We start from the raw sequence: 19,630 nt of genomic DNA, 5'->3' as shown, positions 1-19,630 counted from the left end.
TTGATTGGGAAATAACTTTGCAAAAATAAGAACTAAATTTGTTAAAGACTGTTCAAACATAATTTTTTATTTCATCTATGAGGTAAGTTTAAGAGAACATAATTCTCACAATTTAAAGTAATCCAGATTTTTTTGTTGCATAAAAAGCATGCATAAGTATAAAAAGAAAACACATTGGGAAAAAAAAAAAAAGCACTTTTGGAAATTACCAATTCTAGGAGTCATACAAGCTGAATAAAATTAAAACCTTTTTCTGTCTTTATTCTGATAGGAGATAACTGCAGAGGTGAGTCCACAGAGATTTTATTCTTCCTTATTGTGAACTCACATCCCCAACAGCAGTGAACAAGGGATACACATGTCAAGGACAGACTTTATTTTATAGGTACAAGCCAAGGGAAAACTGGAGGTCATTCATTTTCACCAGTCAGAATGAATACTAAGGACTCACCACAAGATAAAGACAAAACACCTGCTTTACTAAAAGCCACTATGAATTTGTGGTAAAATTGGAGGCATTTCAAAACTGAGAAAAGTTTTGCTTGCAGAATGGGGCAGGATGGCAGTGGAGGAGAAGGTTTCTGTTGTGTAGTCCTGGGAGAAAGCACAGCCTGGAATGACATTCTTAAACCTACAGCTGCTGATTAAACATTGTCTTAAGGCAAAAATTCTGCACAATAAGCTTAAGCATGCATTTCAGTTCGTAGCTAAGTTATTATCTGCAGTAAACTGATAACCATTCATTAACTTCTGAGCATAAGAGACAAATGGCAAGCTATTTCATGCCTCAAAGAATTTACAACAAAAGGGAGGCAAACACACAGTGCAGGTGACTTTGTATTGGGAAAATAAAACGAAGATTTAAAAATGCCATTACCTTCCAGCTGTAAAATGGACCAACATGGAGATGTTCCAACAAATGCAGTTTTTAGAACTGATTCTGAATCCTTATGTGCTATAAGCAGAAAAGTAAGCATAGTCTTTCAATCAATAACAAACAGCTATTAGTAAAGTACTTTTTAGTGAAAATTAATTTTAACATTAAGGCCTACATGAGCAAGTACCAAATATGTGCCTCATAAGCAACCCTAACTACAAGGGTCATAAAATTGTATGTGTACTGACAGATACAGCCTTTAAGACTCCATGGGGGGAGGTTAAAAAGAAGATATGAAAATTAAAAATTAATAAGTCTACAGCACAATAGTTCTGAACAGACGTATTCCCAAAGTCACAACTTCCAAGGCAATCTCTATGGACAAGATCTTTGGCTCCATAATAATTTCTAATGCACTTGGGAGTTCTGTGAATTATTTTATCTGCGTTAAGGCAGATTAGGGGAAGGAAAGCTGCAGCAGTGACCAGAGCCCTATGTCAGTTCCCCACAACAGAAAGCCAAACATGGATGTATTCTGTGCACACCAAACACTGCCATTGCTGAGAGCTACTTGTTCAAAGACAAAATATGTCCTTTAATAATTCAGCTCCCCCTGACACTCGGCAACAAGATAAGAGGCTAAAACCAGCTTTGAAACAGGATATTCAGAATTGCAGGTAACGTCCACATTCATTGGTAGAGACTTTGATACTTTATGTGAATTTCTGCCGTCAGGCAGCAAAACCACCCTGATGTCATGGTGCAAACAGCCCCAGGCTCTCCAGCTACATGCCTCACATTGGTGCTTTCATCTCACGGCCCTCATGACCAAATACAAAGACAACTTTCTATTGCCCAGCTCAAAATTCAGTTCCCTATACACTAGTTTGCCTGCAAGTTCATAGAGATCTTTTCAATTTAAAAAAAAAACCTCTTGTCTTTAAACCATTTTTGCCCTCTCCATAAGATGCTTTGCAACTTCTGGAAATTCAAATCTTGTACAGAAATTATGAATCTCTTCCCAGTCCTGTATTCTCCTTGTCATTTTTTTAAAGGTTCCCATGAGTCATAGCCATGTAACTTTCCAAGGAAAACTAGGACTTCAGGTCTCACCTTTCCAAATATCTCTGAGATTTTTAAACAAAAATCGGAAAGCATTTTGCATAGCTTTTCATACCATAAAATAAATACACTGTTAACTTCAGCTTCCATCTGCTAGTTTTTTTCTTTGATTTGGTAACTGATTTACACCACAAGATCATCCATAGCAGACGAGTAATTAAAAATACTGTCGTGCTCTTCCCTTATGAGCAGTTTTCCCCAGAAATATTTAATATCCCTTCTCCTATAAGCAGGTTATGTCTCCTGAGTCCATTTTAAGTAAACAATTTTTCACACTGACATTTTCTTTAGTCTGTTGTAATTCCCATTCCACTGGCCTCTTTACTGTTCCATCTATTGTATCAGTTAAGCTGCATTTTTTTTCCAAACAAACACTTTTGTTTTGCCAAGGACAAGTGAGTTTCATAGCTTTTGAAACTGAAAGGAACAGTCGTAACATCCAGCAAATTGCACGGGCCATAAAGTTTTGCATGGCAAAGCTTTCAGCTCTGGCACAATTAGGATGTATTTTACCAATTTTTAAAAGTGATGTTAATTCCAAGTAGACATATAAACCTGTTGGTGTTGGATTGTTTCCTAGTGGTACTATTAAATTTATAGCAGATACGCTTTCTGCTGCCTATAATCACATTTTAAGATTTTTCAAGTGGGTTAGGGTCAAATATTGCCCTTAAGGTGATATACAAACATATAATTTAAATATTTTTATTTTACACTCTATCAACAACTTCTAAATATATGGGTGAATGCAATAAACCTCAAATCTTTCTCAAACAGGTAATCTAGGAAAAACCTTAAATTTAACAGACAAAAGAAGGGCTCAAATCCTCCAATTATGTATCTGAACTACAAGGTTATCCTTCATCTGTCATGTTCCTCATACATGCATTAAAATATACACATCAGCTGACAATATCTTTAGTTTTATACATGAGCAAGACATTTAAAAAAAGAGGTGAGCACATCCACTCTTTGATTTTATTGCCCCACCCCTCCAGCTGTGTTCAAAGACTGTTCATGGAGGAGAAAGGATAAAAATGACAACCAGTCCTTACAAGTGGGTTGTGAACACAAGTAATTTGATGTGTATTATTGCAAAGGGAATTTCTAAAAATGCAGTGAACAGCACCAAAAAGTGGTAAATGCTCCCTGAAATACCAAATAAAACAAACACCATCAAAATAAAATCTTGAAAAATCCAGTAAATTCCTAATCAATGAAAAATTAGTTGACTATATAATTTGGCATACACATACCAAACTCCACACATTCTTTTTTTTTTTTTTTTTTAACTTAAATTCAGTAAGGGGTATTAGCTCAGCACTAATGAATCCAACCTGTGTCATATTTTATATACATGCAACAGGATTCCCCTGTCAGTACACTTTTCAGTAGAAAGGTGAAACCAGTAAAACAACCCCAAGCCAAATTCTCAAAGTCTTCAGAAGGGTCTCATTCTTTTGCATACAGTGCTCAGCAAGCCTGCACTCCTTAAGGAATTTCATTAAAAACTGAATTTAAGTAGTTATGACTTATCAGAACACAGAACAAAGCAGTAATCACATAAAACAGCCAGTGCAATTCAATCAAAATTACTGCCAAAGCAACAAAGACTATTAATTGGCAACAAAAGGCACATATAAGCAATACACTGACTACATGTCTAATAAAACACAAGGTATCCACTGGAAGTGGCAAGAATAACTTCTTTCAGCAACTGGGTTGCTAAGAGCCTCTAAAACTTTTCTGCTATTTTTACACCTGTCATTCTTTTTAGTGTTCATCAGCACAATTCATCTACCTTCTTGGGCACAGAAAGGGACATTTTATAGTAAGAAGTACTTACTTACGTAAGTGTGATGCGCTTATTTTGTGGAACAAAACTAAAACAAACAAAAAGAAGACCCAACATAATACTGTAAAGGATCTTACTGATGACAAAATACATGTTATTGCTATATATGTTTTATACCTGATATTATACATATCTTGTGTGGATTACTGCATAACCTCTTTTTCCTAGGGCAAAGCCTTCAGATAAATCAATCATCACATGTTGAGTTTCATACAGTATTTCAAGAAATTGTTTCCATGGCTATTCCATCTGTTATTTAGGAATATCAACAACTACGACTGCTTTAATATGACAAGTGGATAAAATTCATAAATAGCTGAATAGCCAGTCTCATTTGCTAAACCAACATAGATGCTTATGATCATAAATCTCTGAAGTGGTTTACTGTCCCACTTCATTTTTTCTTTTAAATCTTTCAATCTGTTTTTGCTTTTTCAGAAATCTGGACTAAGATATTTTCAACAGCTGGAGGACTTGGAGTCAATATACCACAGAAACCAAAGCCAGCTACACAAAGTACAAACCCACACAAACATTCACTCAATGCTTAAAATATGTGAATCCAGAGTTTGATCAGAAAAAACTTAAATTTTTTCCAAAGGAAATTAATCTGTAGTGTACTAGTCTGGCATAAACTTTCTCATCCCATACAATAGTCAATAAAGATTTCAAACACAATGATCTGCAAAGTGGAATTTATTTCTCACACACAAAATACACTGAACATATATTTTACCCTAAGAAATACAGACAGTTCATTTCATGCTCAGTATTTCCTGAGACAAATCCCTTCTCCCTGAGGACCATGCTTCGCCAAACATCTCAACTTCTTTCTCCCTATTCTACCATGCTCCTTCCCACTACCAAGAATGCCATCACCAAAGTTGTCTTTTCAAGTCACCAGTACACACTGTGAGCAGTTGAATGAGACATTTGCATTACATTGTATGAATAAGCCATATTTGCGTGAATTGTAAGAAGGGATTTACAGCTGAGAAGACCATACTCATTTCCTCTTTTTACTTGGTGATGGTCTTTTACTCCTTTTCTGCACTTCTACATCTTCTGTGATTCTGAGATTATAACCACTCCTAATCACACCCTCATAAATAGTGCCCAATACACTTGATGGCTTTTTTTGCTTTGAATGCTTAAACCTGATGGCACAGGCAGCACACAAACACTACATGAACAGCCATGGCAAGCTTGCCCTGAGTGAAGCCAAAATTCTGTTTCCTACCTATTGACTGCAGGATGAGGAACTCAGAAGCCAAGAAGATACTTCATACTCAGTCTTTAATTTCACTTAAACTTGAACAATGAAATTAACAGCAAAGCAAGCCCTAAGCTGAAGGCAGCTAGCAGTTATGATGATAAATAGGAAAGCTAAATATTGCATGAATAGGGGATTGCAGCTTGAGTTAGCATAGGAATTAGTGGTGTTCAACCAATTGTGCTGCCTTACAACAACCCTGCAGTCATCAGGACACCCTTGGGAATGATTCAAAACATTCACTTTGCCTCCAAATAAAAACTCCCAGTCAGCCACAGAGGCACTGAGAATTGTGATTGCTGGAAATAAGCACAGATCTCTAAATCAGTAAAATCAGTTTCAAAAATTAAGTCAGAAAAGTTGATAAACTCCCATGGAACCAAGACTTCAGCGAAAGAAAAATATTTTCTTTGTAGTAAGGAACAAGTGCAAATGTCTACACTGTTTCTTCTGCTATAGTGAAGCTAGGATATGCTTCTGAGGAAGGAAAATATGACTGAAACATGCCTTGGTAAAGAAATGAGGGTGGGGTCTCACAGTCCAGGACTAGGCTGGACTACAAGAAAAAACTGCTGTCAACAATAACAAGCCAGTCAATCATGGCACACCTGAAAGCCCTGCTTCTCCTAAAGAGAAGTCCATAAGAGCTCAGAAATTCCTCTAACTGTCCTTCTTAGAGTTTCAGCTACAGCTACAGCAGACTAAAGGCCAGCTACTACCAGACATCACAGCCCTGACCATCAGACCTTGACTCCCATCCAGTGGCCTTCAGCTCTGTTCCCCCAGCAATAAGCTCATTCAAGGGCACTAAGACTTTTCTATTTTGGTAGAGTATCTTTTCTTTTATTTCTCTGCACTAGTGTGGCATAAGTCATACGAGCAGCAAAGTGCCAAATGAGAAGCAGAAGGTGCATGCAGGAAAGAGAGCAAGGACTCGGGAGAGCCAGTAAGAACGCCTGGACTTTCAGCAGCTCCTAGCCAGCACATCAGGCTAAGTTGTCATGCAGATCCATAACCCACTTCAAAACATGGATGGCTGGGGCAGAGAGACATGCAGAAAAGTCTTGCAGCCTCTCCCATCTAATTTTGGATAATTCAAAACAACTGCTGCAACTGGTTCTGAAGACAAGATTCTTCAAGGGAAAACAGCATCATTCCATACACCATGCAGGGAACAGCACAGAGTGGTTTTTGAGGACAGCCACAGTGGAAGTAATCACTAATAAATAATTCCAATACTCATGCACAAAATATCAGTAACAGTTCTTAAAAAATTTAAACAATAAATTTCTAATGCAGTACAAAACTTTGAGCAACTTACACATAATTAAAACCTTTCTTTGGGAAATATCTGGAACTAATTGTGCTGATACATTAGCTAGAGGTTACCATATTTTAATCAGTCATATTTTCCCTTCTAGTGCTGATTATAATTTTGTACTTGCACAATTACTGTTCAACCTAAGGAAATGCATATTAAAGACAATCCAATCCACAAACTTAAATCATAAACTTTCATCATTTTATCAATAACCACAAGCAAATAGTATTTATACAGAGCACATTAATATTTTAAAACATTAATATTAGGGACTGCTCCATGCAGAAAAGAAATATACTATCAGGTGTGGATTGCGGATACACAGTAAAACTTAAATTGAGTAAAATCAACAAGACGACTACAACTTAAATGGTCAGTCACAGCTTGACAGGACAATTTTTATACAATACTTTTTAAATTACAGAGCAGGATATGCATGAAAATTGTATACACAAAACCCCAACATGCTAATAGCTTTAGGGCCCTTTAAAGCATGTCTAAAATTTTCATTTTCCATAAGTGACAGGCATGGCAATCAAAACTCTTGACCTGCGAGAATTTATTTTTAACAATGCCACTCTTTTTCCTGTTATTAACAGGAGCAGAGCCAGGTTGGCAGCAGTAACAGACATGAACAACAGTTTCAAGACCACAAGGCAGGGGAGGAAGGGGAGAAGGACATTAACAGTGACCCATACATTACCTAAAGCAAGACCATAGTATCCAAAGCAGTGAGGAGGCACTGAAGACCAAAATACTATGCAATGAAAGAAGAGTTTACAGCCAACCTGAATTACATGCTCAAAACAAACCCCCAGGATAAATAAACAGTCGGTCAAAAACACCTACCAAGAGATATTCCTAACAGTAACACATGAAACTCCTGACCACACTAAAAAGGGTGCTGTGAGGGAAGTAAACGAAATCAATAGGCAGCCCTGGACAACTTATGAATGCTATCCTGAATGCCAGAGCTTCTTTCTTCACCCCACTTCAACCTTTATTCCCAGCCTCTTCTCCAAACAGAAGGAATGGGAGATGGAGACTGCAAGAGTAATTTCTGCTACAGACCTTCTCTGGACAAGACACTGCAGGAAAGCACAGTCTATGTCTTCCCTCTCTATTGCAGAAGATTTTCCTGGTAGCATGGGACAGCATCTGAAAACCACTTCTATGGCTGCAGCTGGCACAAGGGCAAAGAAAAAAGCATTTCTATACTGCTTTTCAGAAAGTTGCTTCAACACTATGGGAGCAAGTTGAGATGGAGGACGAAGAGTCTCTTCTAAGGAAAACGCTGCCTTTTTTTAGGCTGTCATTCAGCTACAGAGAGAAATGTTACTGGTGGTGATCATGGTGTTCAAATTCTCAGGTCTTCAGAAACATTCTCAGAAATTTACACAGAACCTGAAATTATGATACTTTGTATAGCTTCTGTCTCAAATACAATTTTGTTTGACCTGCTTTGCTCTTCACACTTCAGGTACATCAAGAGTCAGTGCTGCAATTTCACTCCTGTCAGGATGCTCCATCAAATTATAGCATGTTATTCCCAGGATTATCCTGTCCTGGAAGCACAAAAACATACCTGCTCCTAATAGTCACACTGTGGTTAGGAAGATTTTTTCTTCATATTCCTCTCCTCCATAAGAAGTTATGCATCTTGAAAACTACTGGAACTCTGTCTAGAATTTTGACTGGCACTGAAGGGACACCAAACATACCATACATCTCTCATTTTAAAAACCTTATTGACATGGCTCCAAGTCATGGTGACAAACTTTATTCATTTATGTCATAAGTCTAAGAATTATGTTCTTACATATGTTTAAGGAATTTTAAAAACACTGTTGTTCCATTTTATAAACAACCATGGAAATATAATATTCTACAGGAGGGGAAAAAAAACAAAATACCTTTTTATACAAACAAACAATAAAACATGGATATTGTTTAATATCTAAAGAACTATAGTACTTAACTATCCTTTTTGATGGAAAGTTAAAAGACAAAGAATGTATCATCAAATATTAATTTTCCACACTTTAGAATTCCTGTAGAACAATATATATACATACTAGGAACACTTAGAGCAACAAAACAGGATGTTTTCAAGAAATTAGCCTAAATTTAAAGCTATTTCTGTATTAACAAGCAACAGAGTAGTTTTTAGATATAAATAAGGAGGCAGCGTAGATTTTATAGCCTTGTGCATTACTGGAAGCCTCATATATGTTAAACATCACATAACAAAAGAGCATCCATTAGCTTGTACCAAATCCTCCAGCAAAGCTAGAAGTAGCAGAACTCGGATGCCATGCCAAAAGAGACACTCTTTTTTAAGAAAGCATCCTAGCTTTATTGGCGAGTGACAGAACCTTCATGGAGAAACTTCCATTGCTAAAGAGCCAAAATAATGAGCTCCTCTCCCTTCTTGACCTCCCTGCTGCAATATGAAAGTTATACAATATGAACAGTTATCTACTAGTTGTCCTCAGGCAGAACCACACAGCTCTAAGCCACAGTAACAGAGATAGGAAGGATCACGCAATCACAACCACTTCAAATCCTGCTTCTCTCTACTTAAAATATGCATACCATGGTTAAAACTTAATGGTATTTTTGTACCTTGGGGCTGCCACTAACTTTGACACTCCACACTTTAACAGTGGTATGCCAACTTTCATGGTGATAAAATAACAGTGTCATAAAAGTAGCAGTCATAACTACTGTCATAACAGTAGTAGTAACAATAATAATAATAATAATAATAGTGCTGCAGACAATTTAAGAGTGTGTCAATGCTGAAGACACAGGACTGAATGCACAGTCCTGAATGTAAAGGTGTTTCCATTTGTCTATTTTTAAGTCAGGTGAAATCAAGCAAGGAACACACAATTACTGGCCTATGTTTAGTACCCCATAATTACCCAACTATTCAGGCTTGGTTATATTTCCCATATTGCAATAATGTTTGCTGTCACATCTAGCTTATCACCACTCCTGGCTTTAATGTTTTTTGTCTTTCTAAATATGCTTAGAAAACTTGTAGTCATTTGTGGTGATGTGTTTTTAATAAGTTTGAGATCTGTTGCACAAATGGTTTGTTCTGTTTTCCCCTTCTGATGTTGGTTTCTTCCAAGTTGTACCCTCCTCCCTACTGCCATCAATCATTGTACCCCAACCCCTTTTTCCAGTGCCTTCCCTGACAGTCATTGTGACCCTACCTCTTTATCCAGATCCCCCCGTCACTCTTACTTAGTACCAACCCTTTGTTCTGGAATCCTCCCTGTCAATCATATTGTATTTGACGTTCCATTGGATTTTGTTAACTGTTCCTGCCCCCCAAGCTTTCCCATTGATTCATGTATTGTAAGCTCCACCATAAACTCCTCCCCTAGGGCTTCCCTATTGGTTCATGATCTGTATCCTCCCCTTACTCCTCCCCCGTATATAAGATGTCGCATAGCGTATAACCCCTGTCTTTTGTCCCTGGTTCCTTTGAAGATTAAACCAATCTTCAAAACCCATACAAAAGGCCTCCCCTCATTCTTGCCTCCACACTGCACCTGACCATCCAAAAGTGCCATAGAGCTTTGCTCTAAGCCACACCTCGGGTCATCCTGCTGCCGAGCTGTGTCCCACTCCCAACGCAGGGCAGAGGGAGAGCTAGCCGGCTCCGGCACCACATCAGTCATTCAAAAATACAATCATTCTTCTTAACCTACTTGCAGAGCCTGAACCTCTGACCTTGCCCAAACAAGAAACATTAATGCCCTTTACTACATAGTCTATATATATTCATTACTTTCTTTATTAATTTCCCTTAAAGGCATTAATGGTATAGCATTTTGAAATAGGATGGTGTTGCCTCTTTTTTCGAGACTTGGATTCTATAAAGTCCTTTTGCTTGCTCCTAAGTATCAACTAGGACTTAAATTTTCTTGCAGTGGATTCTTGTAACTACAAGACATCACAGAAATGTTTTGTGAAAAGCAAATAAACACCAGAGATACGACTGACATTCATTTCCCAATGTATAACGGGCTGGGTATACTTTCAATTCAAAATCTGAGAGTCAGGCCAACATTAAAGAGGTATTAAAGCATGAAAAATGACATAAAGAAACCTTTTAATTAGTAAGAGAAAGTAAGTCTTTTCTGTTGCTTTCCCCAGGAAATTGTTGGGAAAAATGCTGACCATTCAAATTTTGTCACACTACAGATACACTTGCAAAAAACCTACCATCATGCAATGCACGATGTTCTCCCAAGACACTGCTTCCACAAAAAAACACACTGTAAACGTTCTATCAAAATTTTTATTTCAGAACAAATCTTTATTATGCATCCTATTTCAGGACAGTATTTTTTATAATTACTAACAGAATACCACTCAAACAGCTACATTATCATACTAAACCATGTACAGCAGAGCATTTTAGCCCAGCCTTGTACAAAAAAACAACATGAACTCTTCACTAGAGAATACAGGGTTGTATTTGAAGTAAGAAGAAATCAAAAAACGGGGAGACAGTGACAAAAATCTGCCATCTGCTCTACATACAACGTAGACCTAACAATGACTGAAAAATTTATTGTCATTATAAAAACAATACCAACAGCCCAGTAAGATAAGGAAGGGTTGTTAATCTTTCTACCATTAGATGCGTTAAGTGTGTGTATATATATATGTATATATATACACACACACCCCTATATATGTATATATATATATATGTGTGTGTGCAGCTATTATATGTATTTCTATTTCTATACCTTGTATAGAAATACTTCAGCACTTTAAATCCACAATAATATTCACTTTAACTGAGATAAGACTAAGCAGAAATACTGAGCTTTCCTTTCTAAAACAGAGCAGAAAATTGGCCCCAACGCCAGCCTTACCCTGCTTTGGTACATCAGACCCTTGCTGTAGGAGCTTGGCCAAGGTCACAGAATAAGTCAGCACCATTACAAGCCTATGACCCCAAATCCTAGCAAGACCAAGTTGCCTCTCAGCAGGCAGTCCAGAAGGAAGATAACTCTGCACTTCACTACCCATCCTCTGGCTCACCCAGCACTTCCCTTACAGCCCAAAACTGCATCAAACAACACTCACAAGTCAAGAGACAAAAGCACGTAAAAAATTACACATCAGTGTAAAGCCTCAAACACTGATTGCATATACAAAAGGACTGCTAAAACACTAAATCAACGTTAATAACAGTTGGGTTTTTTTTTTTAATCTGTGTTCCTGTACTGCCACCTAAAGACCAGAGTGAAAAACAGGAACAGTAGTGGACAATGTGACTTTTCTGTAGTCTGGAAGAGAGCCAGTTACATTTTTCTGATACCTCACTTTGAACAAATGCCACACCAGATTCAACCAGATCAAATCAAAAATGATGAAAAAGTTCTATTTCACATCACAGTTTATCAGTACTTCACCGTTTTCCCAATTTCTATACATTACAAATAAATAAATATTTTTTTTAAAAAAGAAATCTCTGTATGAATGTATATATCTCCTTTAATTAGATACATGTCAGCTTGGACAGTCTTGCTTTATAAATTCTGTCTAGCCACAGAATATTTTGAAAATGAAGACTGACTGGTAGAAATACATTTTTGACTTCCTTATTTACTTTTTTTTATTTAACTTCTATCACTATACAGAAATTGCAAAAACTATCACTATATTGAAAAAAAAAAAACAAACCCACAAATTAATAACCTCTCGTGATATAACAAGTCGGTAATACCATTACTTCTCCCAACAAAACATGCCCTGGTTACACGTCTACATCCAAGCACCTCAGATTCACTTTTATTCCACCTGCTGCTGCACTCAGCCTGTCTTCTGAAGTCTGCAGCTTCTCACAACTATAAGTGGAAAACGTTCAGTCATCACCCCAAAGGACTCTGATGTCACAAGTCAGACTTCACAGGTGTAACAGCTAAAAATCTTTTGAGTTTGGTGTTTATTTGAGGGTTTTTTTGGAGGAGCGTTTGTTGGGTTTTTGCTTTGGTTGGGGTTTTTTTCAATATGCTGAAGTAAGATGCAAGCATCATCTGGAACACATTGTCAGCTTTTTCTTTGATTAAATGAAAACCACATTCTCGTATCTTTAAATAGAAGTTGAGATGCCCTGTAAAGGAGATGAAGGAAATCACCTGGGCTGTTTCAACAAACAGAACATCAATTATTTTCAGAATAAGCTCCTTCCCCTGCATTAAAAAAAATAAAAAAATTAAAAAAAAAGCCCTAACAAAAATCAAATCAAAGCAAAAACCTAAAAAAGAAAAGCCAGCAGTATCGAATTTTCTCCTCTCTTCTTTACGTCTTGGGGTGAAGAAGACGGGTTTGGCTTATCTAGCAGTATGTTTCAGGTATTAATATACAGATGTTCCTGTAACAGCTCTACCACAATCCAGCTTTCCGGAAAACCGCTCGAGGTTAGAAAACAGTTTTGTATTCTTCTAAACAAACACAGAAAGTTGCTATGTGTCTGTCCGTTTCCACTTGTAAGGATTTGAGGGGGGAAGGCAGGAACTCATTTAAGGCATGTCTCAAAGCCACGTGCTCTTCAGCGGGACAAACCTGGGCAGGCGACACGAAACCCCACCACCGCCCGCTGCCTATTTCATGAGGGCTGGTTCCTCCCCAGCTCTGCCAGCGCCCGGGGCACAGCTCCCTTCTGCCCCGGCCGGACTCGGCAGGAGCTGAGCGGAGGCTGGAGCCTCCCAGCACCGCCAGCCCGGCGACAAAAAGCGGCACCACGCCGGCACTGCCGCCCCCTGCCAGCCGGGAAAACCTCCCCAGGAGCTCCCCGCGCCCGGGAAGAGGCGACATCTTTAAATGGCGTTTAAGAAAGCCGTTTAAAAGAAAAAGCCCCCAGTTAAACAGAGCGGCAGGAAGCGGCAAGCCTCACAGCTCAGCCCTGGCAGCGCATAGCCGCGGAACCCGGCACAGCCGGCTCCTCTCCGCAGTATGTACCCCTTCCCATCCCGCTCTGCCGAGCACGGCCGGCTCCTCCCCGGGCCGCGGCCCCCGGCCCGGCAGGGACGGCGCGGCGCGGCCCCGCCCCGGCGGAAGGGGCGGCGCTGCCCGGGCGGGGGCGGTGGCGGCGCGTTCCCGCCAGTACCTGCGCAGGCAGCGCTCGCACACGCTGCCCAGCTGCTCCTTGCTGGGGACGTAGGCGAAAGGCTCGTCGCGGTAGAGCAGCTCTCCGGGCCGTACCCTGCGGCGGGAGCGGAGGCCGCTGCCCTTGCCCGGGCTCTGGAAGCGCTCCAGCGCCGCAGACTCCATCCTGCCGCGCGCGCCGCCACCGAGAGAGAAGAGCGCGGGCCGCCCCGCCCGCCGGCACGTGACCGGGCGCTGCCGCCGCCATCTTAAATCTGGGCAAGCGCGGGAGGGGCGGCCCCTCCGGCGGGCTGGGGCCGGGCCCGCGGGGACGGGGCCCGGCTCGGTGTGACCCGGGCCAGCATGGCACAGCCGCGCTGAGGGGCGTAGGGCAGCCCTTCGCCTGTAGAGGCACTTAATGCGTATCGCAGAATCCCAGAGCGGGTCGGGTTGGAAGGGACTACAGTGCGTCATCTGGTGGGACTTCCCTGCTCAAGCAGGGCCATCCCAGGGCACGTGGCACATTCCACAGGGCTGCATCCAGACGGTTCCTGAATATTGCTAGTCAGGCGGACTCCACAGCCTCTCTGGACAATCTGCTCCAGTGCTCAGTCACCTACACATTAATGAAACTCTTCATGTTCAGGTGGAACTTCTGTGCATCAGTTTCTGCCCGTTGCATCCTGTCCTGTTGCTTAGCACCAGTGAGCAGAGCCTGGCTGCATCCTCCTATCAGCCTTACTTTAGATACTTATACATAAAATATTAAACAGTTTGGTTTACAAAGGAAAGGGTATGATTATGATTTGGTCAAAAGGCATCCCCGAAATGGACAATTACGAGCTGGCATCTGGATGTGTTTCTGGCTCTCACTGTGATCAGAATACAAAGAAATATGACCGGGCCAGTGGCTGCTGGGCGCCTAAGCTCTGGCGATGTTTGTCACTGAGAATGCACCTCATACACCAGATTACTTTTTGTCAGAGCTATGACTTAGAGGAACCAGATAAATGACAATGTAAAAAGCAAAACACTTGCAGAATTAACTAAGAGCATTAATCTGGAATGTTGGTGCTCAAAGCCAGTGAAATAAATGCTTTCTGTATGCGTCTCCATAACTTTCAGTCATTTATGAGATTACACACATGATGCAAGCTAAATGTGCTAAACTGCAGATCGACTTTGTCTGGTTTTCCTTATCACGCCTATAGAGGGAGGTAGGGCTTGTATTTTGGAAAGGAGTGTTGATTCATGCCGTCAAAGAACACTGAGACATAGACTTACCAGTTCTGTTGAGCAGCTGTGCAGCGCTGAAAACCACTCAGTTTCTTTCTCAGAAATTTTTATTTCAGTCTGCAATTGTTTTCATCCAAGTTGCAACAAGGTAATGAAGAATGGCAACACTTCTACTAGGGAGAGCCAAGGTACCTAAAGCCAGAAGATTCTCACAGAAAAATATCTTTTGACATTTGCTTAATGCTGCAATGATGTAATTTATTACAAAAATAACTGACAGCAATCTAGCTGTTAGTGAAATCATTACGCATGTTACTATGCTTATCTTTAGCTCTTCAAACAAAATTTTTAAATGTGTGAAATTACAGTGATAATGTGAGTTTCTCAATAATTAACCTTAGTAGTTATTAAAATGCTAGGCAATTAGCTCTCTATTTGGCATGTATGCTTTACTTCTTCACCTATTAAATATTCTGCATTTTCCTGTCTATGCTGTTTTAGTTTCTAAGCAGGCATCACCCAAAACCTGTACCAAAAACAAGCTCAGTAATAACAGAAGTTAACATCTACCTCCATTAGTGGATACATTTAAGAAATCAGTGGTCATACAAAAAGCATGAACCTAATGGCCTAACCATGAACCACAAAAAGTGCACTCAGGGAAGAGCTAATATAAATATATAATGCCAGATGCAATTTTCATTTTTTTCTCAGTTTTTCTTGACAGGTTTCCTCACTTATATGTCCAGTAACAAAAAAAAAAAACCTTGCAAAGTACAAAACACATCTGAGGGAATGTCAGTCTTCTGTCTCACTGGCACACAAACAAAATAAAATCACAACCTTGAAGAGCCCAGCTACGCTAGGAAAATCTGAAGTATGAATACCTGAAGAAAAGCACTTCCATCAGCTTGGCATAAACTGTACAGGAAATAAGCCACAGAAGCTTGAAAACAGCTTTTAGCTGGCATTGCATTTCAAGTGATATGAAAACAATTGCAATAATAGAGATTTTCTGTATAGATAAGCTTTCAAACACAGCATTTTTATGCAGTGTTGGACATTTGGACATCTGTATGAAGGGCTTGAAGAACTGATTCTGGATATCTACACCTACAGGTTAGTGACAAATCTGCCTAGGAGGGCCATTCAACAGTCTTTGAGCAATGGTGATCAATGGAATGCCCAACCTGGATGTTTTTGGAATCATCAGTCTGAATTTTCTCAAAAGCATAATGATTCTAGGGCTATGTATCCCAGTAAGTGCTTATTTAGCCCAAGAATATATTTAGTAGAATTTAATCCCTGTTATCAGCATGGTGTTTTTATATGACCAAGTCATACACCGACCTAAACAGGTCAGACTTCTCAGCAGCTGTTTGAAGTGCATGACACATTCTGGACAGAAGCAGCTGTCGAGGAGCGTAATGAGGGCAGTTTTGTAGGAAATACCACTTAATTGTGGCTGATGCTGCTGAATTAGTCATACGTCCTTACTGCTAGGAGACACTGTCATGGGGCTTTAGCTCTTCTATCTCAGGACAGCATGTTTTACAAGGTGATTTTAGAGAAACAGCTACAGTAATGAAATATTTCAAATTCTGCTCCTTACTCATGAATGTGCAATAGCCATTCCAAACAACACAGCACAAAATGGATTTTTTTTTTTTTTTCTGGGCTCAAAACACAGAATGTTAAATTTTGGATTGTACAAAATCTATGTCACTAACAGCATAGAATAGCTATCAATTAATTAGTTGAAAGCTTGTAAGTATAGACAAATCTCTTATGAACACGTATCTCTTGAAGAGATGTCTTCACTTTCAATGTTGGTGTGGCAGTGAAAAATTGATTCTAGAATGTTAAATTAAAAACTACTGCAGAAGTGTTTTAAGCACAAATTCATAATAAAATTCACAGATTTTATCTTTTGATTTTTTACTGGGAAATTTACCAAACCATTCTGTCGCACTGTATTAGGAACGCCGACAGTGATGACACAGATTCTCAAGCGTACTTGCAAAAGAGACCCTGTTTTATTTTTCAAGATCTGTTTATATTGACAGTTCCGAAAGGAACTGAAGAGGCAAAACTTTCATTGGCCACCAAACCAATATATCACCATCATTGCACAGTTAGGAACAACACCCCTCAACTGTTTCTTGCAAGTAAACAACAAGGAGACAAACAACACCTGCAAAGGTGGTTTTCCTTCTCCAAGGATTGAGTTCCTCCTCACAATTTCTCAGGCCACATTTTCTCAAGCCAGTGTAAGAAAGTTATGTGACTTAGTTTCACACAGACACTGTGCTACCTGCCTGATGTCTCACATTCAACATCCACACCATTCTACTTTATTTGTATCTTCCCTGCCTCAAAAACATCAATTTCCTTCAAACAACAGAAGTAGGCTTATGAAGTTCAGAGCTGTTTGTCTATTTAGGGTCATATCAATAAAATCAGCCACATCAGTGGTTAAAGACTTACATTATGAGTAATCAACTATTTAATTTGGTGTATCTTAACTAATTTCCCTTGGGCTTCATGTTCTTGCTGCATGTTGTGTTCTATCAGCTGGGGACAGTCAGCGTGCCTATTTTTAGCAGTGACAAGTTAAACAGCCCACACAAGGAAAGATGCAATAGCTGCTAAACAAGGATATAATGTGAGTGAAAAAACATCTCCCACTGACTTGTCCTTTTCAGAAAAGCTACTTGTTACTTCCATTTTCTCAGTGTCTATAGAAGAAAGGTATAGCTTTGCTAATTAAAGTCATACAAAGCTCAGGTTGGAGTTCTCAATCTGCAGCCCCACAGATTTCGTTCAGCCTGACAAAAGAATGAATTCAACATGATTCTCAGGAAGCCTCAGTTTCTTCCTATCACATTTGCACATCCTGAACTATGCCACACAATCTGTTTCTCAGGTTTTATGCTGATATTTCCATCAACATTATCATTAGCCTGCAAGGCTTAGCTCTAATTATTAAAATGTCCCATGCTGAACAGGTTTAGTAGCCAGTACAGACACATTCCACCTTAACAACCCCGTATCACAGCATCCACTGGGTTAATTACTGCAAGGTCACAAACCCTTCTTCTAGATCCAAAGTGAACCAAGTATAGAGTTCAACTTAACTGACCTCCTAATTCCAAGTGTCATAATTTCTTTTTAACTAGACCAAGTTTGTTTCTGTCTCTATTTGTGTTTGTTATGATTTAAATATAGGTAAGTCGGAAAAGCTTAGGCAATTGCTGGCACAGTCATAATTTTCTTTCCCAGACAGATGGCACAAATGATGAGGGCCACTAGAAAAGACTTAGCATCTCCAAAGTCACAGTTGCTATACCAGCTATGATATATTGGTGCTTTAATATGGAATGCCAAACACCATTTTTGGGCAGCTCCTCAAAAAAATTGGAAGAGTGAGAGCAACATTTAAAAGTGTTCTACTGGACAGTGCATCACATGTGGTTTGTGTTTGAGAGGTTCATGTATTAAATCAGTCATGAGGAAAAAAAAAGGCAGTTATGCAAAGGAAAAGAATCCAAATAGTACAGTATTGGTTAAAAATCATAACAGAAATGTATGACAAGCCTTTATATACAATTTAAAATTTGAAAGGGAAGTGAAAGTTCAACATTATCCTCCAAAACGAAAATCCTGCACCAGTAGGAATTACTGAGTGGATAGCATCAATTAATCAAATATACAAACCTACTTAATTTTCATTCCTTGTGTATTTCTTCATATACAATAGTAATTTTCACATTTTCCATCGTTTCCATGAATACTAAAATCATTTTTATAATAGCAGGCATTTCTCTCTCACATTTGTGATCAGGGCTAAACATTGCTTACATTTAGCCTGCATTATTAAATGCATTTCTGTTGAGCATTAAATCTCATTTCAAGTCTCCAGTTATGCAATATTCCTTCCACTTACAGACTCCTGCTGTTAGTCTCTGCATTGGCTCATTAAGTGCTTCTTTCCAACAGCATCAAAACAAAACAATTTTCTTTTTTTTCAGTTCATGTTTGAAATGTTATCAGCACACAGTTGAAGAAATTTATTTAGGCAGCAGTGGTCTTACAGTTTATGTATAGAATACTTCTGGTATGTTGGATGTATAAGGCATCTTGCTGCAACAAGAGTGAGGTGTTTAGATTCAAAGACCAGGGGGGATCAGCCCAAAAGACACAGCAGTCTTGTACACCAGTAGACAAGACAGTTACCAGTTACTTCTGTTAATGCAAATTTACTATTAACTGACAATTAACAATGACTATCTCTGAAATAGTCAGAGATGTAAACAGAAAGGAAGCCTCAAATCTTGACAACCTGCACCAGAACACCAGCAAGGCTCTGAGACAGACTGCAAATTAAGCCTCAGCCTTTCCAGGAGTTTCATCATAACATTAAAAAAGCTCAGCAGCAGCTTCAAAAGAGAGTTGCAGCCTTGCTAACAGAGAGAACTGAAACTGCTTAATTTTTCATCTGTAGCCAGAATGACAGGAGGAAGACAGAGATGAATGCTTATCACATCTATACCTCACACTAAGCTAAAGAAATACAATTCTCTGTTTGCATTGTTTAAGGCAGTACTGTTACCCACAGCCTGAAAATAGCTCAGCTTTCACCAAAATGGCATTTTATAAACCAGTGCTTTGCTAAAGAAGTGTATTTTTTGCAACAGCTCTTCCCAGAGGGTGCAATATAGAACACAGAAACAGTACAATCTCTCAGCATTGTTGAACAGAAGAATTACATGGTAAGACAGAAATAAATTAGAAACAGGTTGCTGTATGGAGTACTATAGCTAA

General features: G+C 39.3%; 1 protein-coding gene across 1 annotated transcript in view; it reads right to left on the bottom strand.

Moving 5' to 3' along the window:
- The window catches only part of SMYD3 (SET and MYND domain containing 3), a 404,628-nt gene extending 385,007 nt beyond the window's left edge, over nucleotides 1-19,621 (bottom strand). The window contains exon 1 of the mRNA XM_086878169.1: nucleotides 13,593-19,621. Within this exon, the coding sequence (XP_086734295.1) occupies nucleotides 13,593-14,044 (452 nt within the window). The 5' untranslated portion in view covers nucleotides 14,045-19,621. The remainder of the gene's footprint in view (nucleotides 1-13,592) is intronic.
- Nucleotides 19,622-19,630: the final 9 nt, after the last annotated feature.

The sequence above is a fragment of the Cyanistes caeruleus genome, chromosome 2, assembly GCF_971803275.1.
Source record: "Cyanistes caeruleus chromosome 2, bCyaCae1.hap1.1, whole genome shotgun sequence".
Taxonomy (NCBI): domain Eukaryota; kingdom Metazoa; phylum Chordata; class Aves; order Passeriformes; family Paridae; genus Cyanistes; species Cyanistes caeruleus.
This window is presented reverse-complemented; position numbering and strand designations above follow the sequence as displayed.